The sequence below is a fragment of the Natator depressus genome, chromosome 2 (assembly GCF_965152275.1).
Source record: "Natator depressus isolate rNatDep1 chromosome 2, rNatDep2.hap1, whole genome shotgun sequence".
Taxonomy (NCBI): Eukaryota; Metazoa; Chordata; order Testudines; family Cheloniidae; genus Natator; species Natator depressus.
The window spans coordinates 150,637,439-150,650,359 of NC_134235.1; the positions used below are offsets into that span (position 1 = coordinate 150,637,439).

The following is a 12,921-nucleotide window of genomic DNA, read 5'->3' on the forward strand; positions in this document are numbered from 1 at the left end:
GTAATAAAAAATATGGAAACAAGTTAGTGTGTGCGAAACAGGAATGTTGTAACAGCCTCACTGCAATGTAATTCCATAGGTACACATTAAAATCCACCTCAGTAGGGAGAAGCCACTACTGACTTAAGTCTGACAAAGACTGAAGGTGAGTCAAAATCTTCTTAAAACTATGGTCAGTATTTTTCTAATTTTAATTTTGTATATTTCAAATCTTGAATGGGATATGCATGCATATTAATTTAATGTTCATTATAAATCTGCACTGAGTTTGAATTAATCTCTCCACCCTGGAGGTGGCCCCTCTAGATCAAGGTTGAGGTACGTGGTGAGGCTGGGGTAGGGGGAATGGAGAATTGGGGAAGTTTTCACTACTTCTGCCTGTGCACCATGTTCTGTGGACTTTGGCTGACTTGAACGTCAGTGTGTCACCTTTCTCAAGCACTAAACTCATGAAAAACAGGAAGAAAAACAGTTATGCACCAAAGAAAATTACATTCTTTGAAAACAGATATAAAAAGTAGTCTAAAATGAGCCTAATTAATACTTAATAGTTGATTTATTAAGACCTTCCTATTAATATACTTTTCCTATTAACAATAAGTAGGTACATTTTGTCAGAAATTTAGTTATCTATGTTTAGTAATTTATGATTACACATTGTACAAGAAAAAAGGCACTAAAATGTACAGCTAGTCACCCTTATTACAAACTCTGAGTTTCCTCAGCTGATGACAGTTTTTGAATAGCTTCCTTATGTTACTTCTTATACATTTCTTACATCCTGAACCATTACAAAGTATACATTTTAGAGCCCTACTGAAAAATAAGCTTTTGCCCCCTTTAATAACTTTTTCTATGGGAAAAACAATGAATTTTGCCATGAAAACTAGCTACACAATAAAGATAATAAAAAATTCCCTGTTCCTCACATTTGCAAAAAAAGTTAAGCACAGGTTCCCTCCCTGGTTATGGCAATTAAAAATGTGGGCATAACAAGTTTAAAATAAATTGCTTTCAAAAATTTCCCTACGTACAATTCCAGAAACTAATTCTGTGAGGGGAAGAAATAGCTTTGGTGGTGTTTGAGGTACTAAAATACTAACTCAATACTTTACAAATAGGTAAGACAACTGAGGCAGCTAGATTAATAAAATCAGACTGGCTCAATGAAAAACTTCAGGCCAAAAAAGGGTTTTGGTCCAATGAATAAGATATAGGTTTCAATGGAGTTTTAAAAACTCACTGCATCTTCAATAAAAGACAAAGACCACAAGAGATATAATCTAATACTCTGTTAAAATACATAGTATCAGAAAGAATTTACACATTTTCAGATATTTTTATAACAAACTTGCTAGTACTTAAATGCTAATTTTGTATTAGATGCTCACCAACTATAGAAGCACAAACACTGTACAATGTAATTTGTACATTGTTAAAATACAACAGACTCTAATATTACATAATAAATACAACCCAGTGTAAATTAAGAATGGCTGCCTGATGGTTTGACCAGTTGCGCAAGAAGCACTAAAAAGTGAGGCACCTAGATTCAAGTTTTCTCTTGGTATTCTCAGGCTCTTGGGCTGGCAGAATTTTGCCAATCATATTTTCAGTCTCTGCATTATCTGTAGCACCCTCAGAACACAGTGAAAGTGCGCCATTTGGTTTTAAAAGATCATAACAGTCCCCGTAACCAAAGAGATTCCACAGCTGGTGAAACATAGGTGCAAAATAAGGTAAGTCTCTGCAGGATAAAATAAAATGAAAGTGGAGAGAACCTCTCATTATAACCTTCAACACCACCCTGAGTCGTTGCCATGGGAAAGGAAAAGCTGACTTTTCTGGGGGAAGGTAAGCTTTCTTAAAAAGGGGCCACCCCACTGTAGCTCTACAGGGCTGGCAGTATGGGTACTGATAGCATCGGCACATTTTAGAGACAAAAATTTTCACCCCAGGCATTCTTGCTTTTCTTCCCATGCATATTCGGAATTGTAAACGATTCCATAAAAACTCATGGCACCTAACAGTCAAATGTATATTAAGTGATTCTCATTGGTTTGTCAGAGAACGCCTCAAAGATCACAGAAAGAAGTTAAAGAAAAACTACACACAAAAATCATTTTACACAAGAGGGATTATTTTTGTTCCTTGTTGGGTGGAATTTTCAAAAGGTGCCTAAGAGAGTTAGGGCCCCATCTTGCACTGAAACTCAATGGGATCTGTGGGCATAAAGCTCTCACATTATTTTTGAAAATTCCAATCATAGTTTTGAAATGGTGGCTTTTCAAAAGCGTTGAGCACACACAACTTCAACTGACGTCAATGGGAGCTCAGCACCTATAGCTTTGCCAGTAATGCTGGATGCCACTCAGTCACAAAACAACCCACTGACATTATTATTGAAAGGGCAAAAAAGAAAACATAAAAAAGAAGAGAGTTAATTAGGCTGATGTATTCTAATTCTGCAGGAACTGAAACAAACCTGAAATTCTTGATATTTGCATTTATGGTTTGGCTATTTTTCAGTAGGGATCTAAAACAATATGACACCTGGACAGCCAGGAACTGAAATAGTAAGAAAAGACCAGATCTCTCCTCATTTCCGCCTGAGACACTTAAAAATCAACAAGATGGACAATATAAAAATAAATACAAATATACACAGATGATAGAAGCCCATAAAGGGTTGAAGTGGTAAGTAGAAAAGGCTTTTTAATATTATGCTGTTCATTTTGTTAACTTGCTTTAATATATATTATATACAGGGTGCGGGCTGCTAACGTCATTTGCCATTTGTTAGTGTGTCTACTTCAATGGCAGTTGCCAAGATAATAGTGGGAATGAAAGCATGGTGTATATTAGGTATTGGGTAAGTGGTATGATTAATGTAAGTGACCTAAAACTGTACTTCTTACTCTAATGGAATCTTTATTAATTGCTATTCTTATTAGTTGAGTGCAGTCTGTATACTTTGCATTGTAATCAGTCTGGAGGTTTGGAAGAGGTTAATCCAAACTGATTTATAATCAATTATAAAAAACATAATTGTTTAGTGCCCAGAAGCCTCTGGACAACTTAGTAGGAAAATAATGAACAGCAATGGACCAAATAGAGCTCACAGCTATTTCCATACAAACTAACTGGCATCATTGGGATTACATAGGTCTAACTGAGAGCAGGCAATATTCAGTTGTCTTGCACTCAGTCTGAAAGTGAAGTTAAAAAAAACAGATACAGTACTAAGAAGGAATGAGACAGTAGTAGAGATATAGCTATTAGCAGCTTATTGATAATACCTCAAACCATGCCACCTTATCAGTGAGACACATAGACTCATACATATTTAATGACAATAAAACTGACCCCTGTAGGATGATGGGCCTCTATGCTTATAAAGGATTACCCACCACCACTGATTCAGTAGCTGAAAGGAATCCCATCTCCACCACGTAGTGCATGGAGTCAGATCAGCATCACTTCATGATCAAGAGTGTCAAAAATAAATGGCAGAGTAAGAGCAGTACGGAAAGTTGTCTCAAAAACATCAGTCAAAATAATAATAATAATAAACCTTAGACTCCTTTCCAAGTAAGAATAGAAGGTCTAAAAAACAAAACAAACTTCTCAAATACGTCTGGTGTGGAAAACTGAAATTGGGCAATAATTGAATAGGACATTCTGGTTTCTTGAGCAGAGGCTGACCCACAGCATATTTTCATTAGGTCAACACTACTTTCCATCAAGGAAGCACTGATGATGACTTCCATCACAGGGGAAATTCAGTTTGGAGTAAAACACCAAATCTATCAAATAACCCACTTGATGTATACTTTCTGTAACATAATGGGTGGAGTTTATGGATTTGACAGTATCCAAAAGATCTTTAGAAAACATATAGATTTCTTACTGATGTAATACTTCAAACTTCCCCAGGATCCACAGTCTTGGGTATTCAAAAATTAACAAGCTGAGGAGCTCATCAAGTTCAGAAATAATTTCTTTGGGATACTTAGATGGTTAGTTCAACAGTTTTTAATCAAAGACCTAACTGAGAGTAACAGGTTAAGTATCCAAAGTCCTGGACTGAACTGCTGCAGAATGCATCTGACGTTACAAAACATTGATCCTATTCCCCTATATTTGACTACTGCCAAAGAAACATGGAGTACCCGGCCATGACTGGGCCAAATGAATCTCCCAGTCAGATTCCTGTGATGCAATCTATATTCTGGAGTAAGTCTGGTTAAAAAATAAATAAACCCACCTTACACAGCTGGGTGGTTTTATATTCCATCACTGTACCTACCACCTTGTTGGTGTTGCACAAATAATAAATAATTATAACTTGGTATTTAACACCAACTTCTGATACAGGAGTATTCAAGAATGGCCCTAGGTCTCTGAGAAGGGCTCAAAGATGGGAATGAGATGGTACAAATTATATGTAATGTGAACCCACTTCTGTCCTTCCCTCATGACAACAAACATGGCTAAATAGGGATTTTAACCTCCAGAGCCAGGAACTGAGCAATATAGCCTGTAGTATGCCTATAAAGCATAACAAAGAAAGCAAACACACTTACAATTCCAAAGTACATAAAAACAAACCATGTATCTAATTAAATAATAAACACTATCTAAAATCTAGCTTACTTTAGTTCTGATTTTTTTTAAGGGAGAGAATTCTCTAGTTTCTGTCTAGTCTGCTCTTAGCGGAGAAAGGAAGGGGAAAAGATGATTTCTAGCTATTCTAAAATATTGGGAAATTTCTTCAAGATCAGTCAGAAGACTGGACAAAGATACTGTTCAGTTCTTATCAGTCTGATCATCCACTGTGACCCCAACCGCATTCTCCCATCAACACAGCTGATTATCTCCCTTAACTGTCCAATAGGCCCTCCTCCTCATTCTCTTTCCTTGATTGTTGTGCCCAGCACATTTGGCAGCTTGCCTGCTAGACTCCAACTATCAGAGAAATGATTCTCAAATACCTTTGGCACACAGAATGCATTCTGGGGCATACAACCATCAAACATACATAACTTCCATTCAGTATAATTTGGGGACGAGTAGAAAAGTCTAGCACTTTTGGCAGCCAGTTATTGTTACTGCCAGAAAGGGTAGGTACCTAGATCCCCAAAGAAAAGTTGACCAGAGGCTGGGTATGAGGGATATGTAGTCCATCTTCTCAAAGGAAAGCTGTTTTGAGGAGGGTGGAGAAAGGGGAGCCTTCGACATCTGAGAATGTCTTAGGACCATGTTTGTAGGTGCAGAGCAATTCAGCTGACTCATACTGATAGCCAGATTAGGTGGGTCTCTTTATAATCAGCTCAGAAATCAACACTCAGCGGCTCTCTGAGATAGGAGAGCTAGAGGTAGATAAAAGGAAGTCCTGCAAGGAGAAACCACAGAATTAAGTCAGTTTGAGAAGAAGCTAGGAAAATTGTCTGTGGTGAACTCTTTGCATTCCTGACCCAGAGCTTTGTTTGGTATGGTTAGTGTCTCAGACAAAATACAAATAAAATAAAAAATACAAACAAAGGCAAACATTGGGAATATGTTTTTTAGGAAAGACTATACTGTGAGGACATATTGTGGATCTGGCCCATTCACAAACTCCCTTGAAAGATAAACTGCTGGCACTAGAGGAAAGAACTTTGGTATCCCATGGAGTATATCAAACACAGTGCAGCCAGAGGGAGAAGACTCGAGGTACTGAAGGGAGGAAGCAAGGGACTGTGAGAATGTTGTAGTGAGGGAGGCATCAACATATGTGTCTAAGTATCTGAAATTTTGTAGGCATATCCAATGTGAAACAAACAGAACCTTCACAACTTCTAATTAGCACTGAAATGGTAAGAAAGATAGTAACTTTACTTTAAAAGCTTTTAAAGAGAAGTTTCTCTTATTTGCTGTACTCTTTTGCCCTAGCAAATATTAAATTTGTTTCGTGCTACCAATGTGAATGATGATATGGTAGGAATCTTAATGCCTTCAGCACTACAATGATAAAACATTCAGAGCCACAACCCGTAATTTTTTATTTTTTTGCTCTTTTATTATGCCATAAAGTCTATCTACATTCCCCTGGGTACTTGCTTTACATCTAAGTGAACTGACTTGTTCTGTGCAATTCCATGTTTAAAAAAAATATTAAAAAAAGCAAGATCCCCCTGGTATTCAAAAGCACCAAAATAATTCTATGAGTTTGGAAGAGCAAAGAGCACTGTGCATGTTTCTACTGGCATAAAATTGGTAGTTCTTTTATTTTTACAGTTGACAACAAGTTCTCGTCATTCTTCAAAATTATTGACCATCTGCCTTGTATAAAATTTCTTAAATCGTGTTAACATTTCTCTCATATTATTCTACCATCTTTTTATTGTGTTTGTTTTACTAATCTAAATATATTTATTTTAGTAATGCATTAATACTCATATTACAAAGATATTGTGGTTACCTCTTAATATCTGACCGGAGACAGAAAGAGAAGAAAAGGTGGATGGTGTCCAAAGTATTTACAGAAAGGCATGTACAGTGAGATAGTTTGATAATGAGACAGACAGCAGGAACTCCACTGAGTAAGGGCACAAAGTATGAAAAACACAAAGTGTAACTGCTATCTGTGCCTGACACATACAAAACATCTTTGAATAAGCTACCCACATGTAGGAAACCACAGGACTGAACTTATGGTGGACTTTACCAGTTTGGCACACAAATAAAACATGCATCAGAAGAATTATGGAAAAAAATATGTCTTTAGGAGGAACTGTTCAAAATTTGAGACTAAAAAAACAAAAACAAGTAAGGAGGAATGGAAATGAAACAAGAGAGAAACAATACAACAGGTCCTAGAGATATTAGGGGGAAAAAAAGATTATTCCACTTGAATGGTAACGCCTATGAGTAGGGCTCTAGAGGAGAAACTTTCCATGTGAATCCTTCATGGAGATTCCTCCCACATCATCCAAGGATCAATGGAAGGCTAGGGCCATCTATGCAGACACTGCTGCTGAACCAGCTCTGGTTCTGAGGGAGGACTCAGCTGAAGAGATAACATACAGCCCAGGGCCATAGTCTTTCCTGTCTGAGCTCTGCACAGCTGGACTGGAAACAACATTTCCCTCCACCCTCTTCTTTCTTCTAGCTTGCCCAGTCTTCCCCACTTCCTTTGCCAAGTCCCCGAAGTGCCCCTCATGGGGTCTTGCGGAATGTGTATGTGACTGTGCTATGCAGTAAGTGGAGCCGATTTTCCATGCAGAAAGGAAAAGATCTATGCAAGGACGGTCCACTCTGTGCACAGATCTTGGGTTGAGTATGATCAAAGCCAAAGGCAGAAAACAGCAAAATGAGATTCTACCTGGAAATATGAAAGCTTGTATTGCTGGGGAATAATAAATGAAACAGATCTTGAGAGACAGAAATTTTGAAACAATGCAGAAAAAGACTTACATGTGACAGTGGATAGCAAGTTAGATGAGCTCCCATTTGATATGGCAGTAAAAAAAGTCAATGTGATAGTGGACAGTATAAGCAGATGCATCATGTCATGGCCAGGGAGAGGACATTTCTCTCTGTATGAACAAACAGACCACAACTGGAACTCTGGGCCAAATACCTCACTGGTATAAGTTATCATCCTTGGAGTTAAACCAGGGATAATTTTGGCCCATCATGTTCAGTTCTGGGTACTTTAATACTAGAGAGATGTAAACAATTTGGAGGAAATTCAGAGAAGAGAAACAAATAGTTTAGGGCTGCTGGGATTTACTTATGAGAAAAGATTTAGAAAAAACCTAAGAATCTTGGCCAAACAGCTAGTGGAGGATATTAGGATGTAAGCCAGAAAGAAGAGAGAGGAACAACTTTTAGTGTTTTCCAAGGGGATATATATTAGGACTAAAGAGGATAGACCCAAACAAATGACAATTTAAGCTTAATTCCAAGGGGAAATTCCTAGCAGTGAGGTCTATTTTACTAGGTAATAATCAATCTCTCAGCCAAGTGGTGGAAACCCAATCACTCAAGTCATTTAAAACTAGCCTAGATAAAGTACTCAACAAAGACAATACAGGGAATAATCATTCTGTAAGTCTAGTTGGATCCTTCTCTTCCGAGTGTGGGTGGCTATATGATCAGTAAGACTTCCTTATATAAATAATGTTCCAATGTCCCCAGACATCTTGTGGTACTCAATACCATGTCCCTAGGCATAATACTCACATTAGCTATCCTTTCCTTAAGCTCTTTATCTTGGTTCTTTCCAATCCTTCTGCTATACTTTTTTACAACAGTGACTGAATCAAAGTCCCTCTTGCCCACTCTAAATGCCGTACATTTTGGTTTCATAATTAATACAAGCACTTCTCTGTGTGAATAAGGCTCTAAGAGTGTATATCCAATCTGAGACATCACCAACTTGGTAATCTGAAAATACGTATAATTTAAATGAATTTATTTGGAATATAAAAATAAAAACAACGTATCTCATAAGCAGTGCTATCACCATAAAGAGTCAAAAATGAGGTGATATCACAATCTCCTTGGAGCATGCTGTATTGTTTTCTAGGCCCATCCCATTTAAATCCACATTCTCTCTTCACTCCTGCTCCCTCCCCAACTCTCAAGATGTCCCTTTTCCTCACCTTCTGATACCATTTTTATGCTGTGTAGTTTTGAGTGGTTTTCAGTCAGTAGCAGTATGGGAAGGGCCTTGTCAGTGTGACACTAATATATATTCTCCTCCATCCCACCTTTTATCATAGGTGAATGCACCATCACCATCTCCACTCAAAGCATTCTCACCCCCTAAACCACAGATCATGACCTCAGACCAAGAATTGCCCTCTGCAATCCCAATTCTCCTCTTTAATTCCCCCTACCCGGAGTCATAGATTATTGCCCCACACTCCAACATTGTGTTCCTTTCAGGCCAACAGAATTAGTACCCTCTGGCCCCACTGTCTTCTCCTTCCTACAGCCAATTTGCCAGAAGAGGGAGTCCATCCACACTAAGAATGGGATTTTGCTCCCCAATAGAATTGCCCCCTTTAGATTTCATACCAGACTCATGTTTGTACCTGCTGCATGTCCGCCAGAACTGATTTTGTCAATCATTCAGGAGGAGCAGCACTGAAACAGCACCACTCTCTTCACTTTCACCACTAACGTGCAGACAGCATATTATGACTGACAGGAGCAAAGCCTACAAGTATGCATCAGCAGCAGGGAAAAGTGACCAAGAGAAAAATAAATACGAAAGCTTGCAGCAGGAAGGCAATCCAGAGAAGAGGGAGGATGGCACCTTTTAAAATTTGTTTTCATTTGAAAAATACTGCTAATATATGGTTTTCTTTTCCAATTATCTGTGGGGAAAATACATTTAAAATAATGGAACTCTCAATTTTATAACTGAATAAAAAATAAGGGGTTTTCAGCTCATTCTTTGTCACTTATTTAAAATGCCTCTTCCCCCCCAAAAAACACCTTTTCAGATAGAGGAAGATCCTTTAGAATAAACCTCTAAATTTGTTCTAAAATGTGCACTTTAATACTTTACCCTTGGTTTTGTATTGCCCATTTCCCAGCCCTTGTCTTCTTTAGACTAAGATCTTCAGGGTGGGGGCAATCTTTTATTATGTGTATGTGTAGCACCTAGCACAAGAGGGCACCAATTTCTGTTGAGGCCTCTAGGTGCTATTCTGATACATATAAGTAAATAAAGACAACAGGAATCCCTGGTTGATAGCAGAGGCAGGGGTGGCTCTGGGCTGATGTGTGGAACACAGCCAAGCAGACAGAATTCACAGGTATAGGGCACTGCACTAAGTGAAAATCGGCCTTTACCTCTATAAGTATGTTGAGTTGGTGAGAAAAGAGCAGGATCCACAACAGACATTCCTTCTAATTAGGAGTAAGATCCAAATCCATTAGCTGGCTGCTGGCAGGACTTACTTGTTGGCGAGATAGCCAGCTGCTTCTCAAGAGTTACACGAAGCAGCGGAAAAGCTTTTATCCACAGACTGATGTCAGGTGTACAGTACAGTTAAGACGCTGGCTTCTTTCTCTAGCAGCTGCAGTAGCATGCTTCCCTCACATACTTCTAGTTCCTGAATATATATCTGGGTGATAGGATAGGACTGAGAGAGGGGAGCCAAAAGTAGCTACTTCTGGGAAAATATCCTCTTCTTTCCCTCTTTCCAACAGTTATGGCCCTAGTAGCTAGCAAGCCAGTGCCCAACCATCATCGCAATCAGCCATCTGGTTGGAGGTTTTGATTTCCTTTCCCTGCAAATTACCTACTAGAATGCTCCTCTTGTCTCCTCACTGGCTCCTTCATTTTCACTTACCTGCTGCAGAGGAGGAATAATAAATAAAATAATAATAAAAAAAGAAAGACGGGGGAGGGGATTTCCTCTATGTGCCTGTATAGCAATTGGGTTACTGCCTGTCAAATATCTGCTGTGTTCAGTGTGAGAGCAAAGAATGATTCCAACCCCTGCCTTCAACCAGGAAATGGAGGAAAGGGCTAGAAAACAAGCAACATAATTTAAAGTGTAAAGTTGTAAAGCCGAAGTTTTAAAACATACTCAAATTTCAGGTGTGTCTACTCTACGGGAACGTCCTATATTTAAAAAGGGCAGTTGGAAGTTGAGAGAGGAACAAATGTTATGCTCACAATTCACAAGTACTACTGTGCATATCTGAAACTCAAAGAAGATACAATTTACTTTCAGAGCTCACCCACAAATGAACTATAGAACTTTCCCTTATTAGACTCATCCAATCTGTATTCCTAGATGGTATTAAGGAGTCCAAACATGTTCACTATTGACTGAACATCCATTCTGTCACACTACATTAATTTTAATAGACCCTCTTGCCAATACACCTTAGTAACAATGTGCTCAATCTGATTTTCTCTGCCCACCATAAATTCTAGGGGGAATTAGGAAAGGGTCTGTTAAAGGATGATACAGGCCATTCTTTTGTGATGGTCTGCAGTTTTCTCTCCCAATACATTTTCTTTTTATTTAGCACTTCCATTTTTATCCTGTGTTCTTCTTCAGCCATCTCACATTCCCTTTCTATCTGTTGTATTTTTGCCACATGCACTTCATTCATTTGTATCAGCTGCAGTTGTAAAATTGACATTTGCTGGTGATGCTCTTCCTCATGCATCTTTTTCAAAGCACCCTCCTGAGTGGCTTTACTTCGGTAGTTTTTATTCGCTGTTATTCTGACAGCTGAACATGAGGGCTCAGGTTGGGAGGTGCCTTCACATATTGGGAAATGTACTATCTCTTTCTCTTCATCACACAGTTCTCTGTTTGAGACAGCAAATGATTCTGCAAAAAATAGCAAAAAAATGGTAAGATACCCTCTTTTTTTCAAACAGCGTGATTGTGTAAGGAATAACACAGTCATCAGTCAACACATGCATACCTTGTGCTTCTGTAATGTAATGTAGGCGCCACCAGGTGATACAGTTATCTAAATATTTAGCATTCCCTTTATATTTTGACAGAGCATGTGAAAAGATCTTCAATCTCTCCCCTAGAATTGTACCTGAGGTAAGGAAGGACTGGCTCCTACACTAAACTACAGATTTAGTATGCTATTTACCCCTTAGGCACCACTCCCGTACACCCCAGAAGTATGCATTTTTAAATCGATTTATGTAGCACCCAATTACATCAACCTTACCTTGAGATGTGCCTTATTAGTGCCATTGAAATAAATAGGACTATTTGTTCAACAAAACACTACTGAGACTAAAGGCGTTAGGAAGTAGGAGTACTGTTACAGATCATCACCATGTGTGTACCATAAATAGAATATTAACAATTACAAAAACAAACAGATCACTTTGTTTAGAGAAATATTAGGTAACAATGCAGTCAACTTTTTCTTTTTAATACCAAGTTACAGGACAATCCTTCTTACACAACCCAAGGCACATTGTCTCACCTTATTTGTGCAAAGAACTATATTTAGACAACAACAAAGCAATGCAAATCCATTATACTTATTTCATTTGGTATTTTTTTTAAAATAGTAATATTTCTTTAGCAGGTGAGTGCATTCTCTCTTAGTAGTGAATAAATGGTAACCAAATGCTATGGTAATAAAAATAAGTAATAATCACTACATATCTCCCCTTTCTCTAATTTTACTGTGTATGTACGAGATACACTTTTTATAACACTTTTTTAGTCATTTATTTAATTTGGTCAATTGTTTAATTTCCAGTGACAAGCAACCAATACCCTAGTGCAGGGGTGGCCAACCTGTGGCTCTGGAGCTCTTCATCCACATGCAGCTCTTCAGAAGTTAATATGCGGCTCCTTGTGCAGGCACCGACTCCGGGGCTGGAGCTACAGGCGCCAACTTTCCAATGGGCCAGGGAGTGCTCACTGCTCAACCCCTGGCTCTGCCACAGGCCCCGCCCCCACTCTACCCCTTCCTGCCCCCTCCCCTGAGCTTACAGTGCCCTCTCTCCTCCCCCTTCCCACCCCCGAGCCTCCTGCACGCCACGAAACAGCTGATCAGGAGGTGTGGGGAGGAAAGGAAGGGGCAGGGCTGCCAGTGGGTGGGAGATGCTGGGAGCGGGGGTGGGGGAGCTGATGGGAGGCTGCTGACATATTACTGTGGCTCTTTGGCAATGTACATTGGTAAATTCTGGCTCCTTCGTAGGCTCAGTTTGGCCACCCCTTCATCTACTAACCGATGAGAGATTAATTCTTTATTTCTTTGAATAAGGCCATCTTACCAGTGGCTCTTTTGGTTTTCAAGAGCATCTCAGTGCTTTCATAAATTGGAGCTATGCATTATTGCGTAAAAATAGATCTAGTGGCCCCTTCAAAGCTCCCTTCTGTGCCATACTAATGAGAGCCAGTGAAGGAAATAATTCCC

The 12,921-nt window shown here is 38.9% G+C and overlaps 1 protein-coding gene across 2 annotated transcripts in view; it reads right to left on the bottom strand.

Moving 5' to 3' along the window:
- Positions 1-574: 574 nt before the first annotated feature.
- MSANTD3 (Myb/SANT DNA binding domain containing 3) overlaps positions 575-12,921 on the bottom strand; it is a 28,603-nt gene continuing 16,256 nt past the window's right edge. For both annotated transcript variants that reach the window (XM_074945120.1, XM_074945121.1), the window contains exon 3: positions 575-11,354. In XM_074945120.1, coding sequence (XP_074801221.1) covers positions 10,945-11,354 — 410 coding nt within the window. In that variant the 3' untranslated portion in view covers positions 575-10,944. The remainder of the gene's footprint in view (positions 11,355-12,921) is intronic.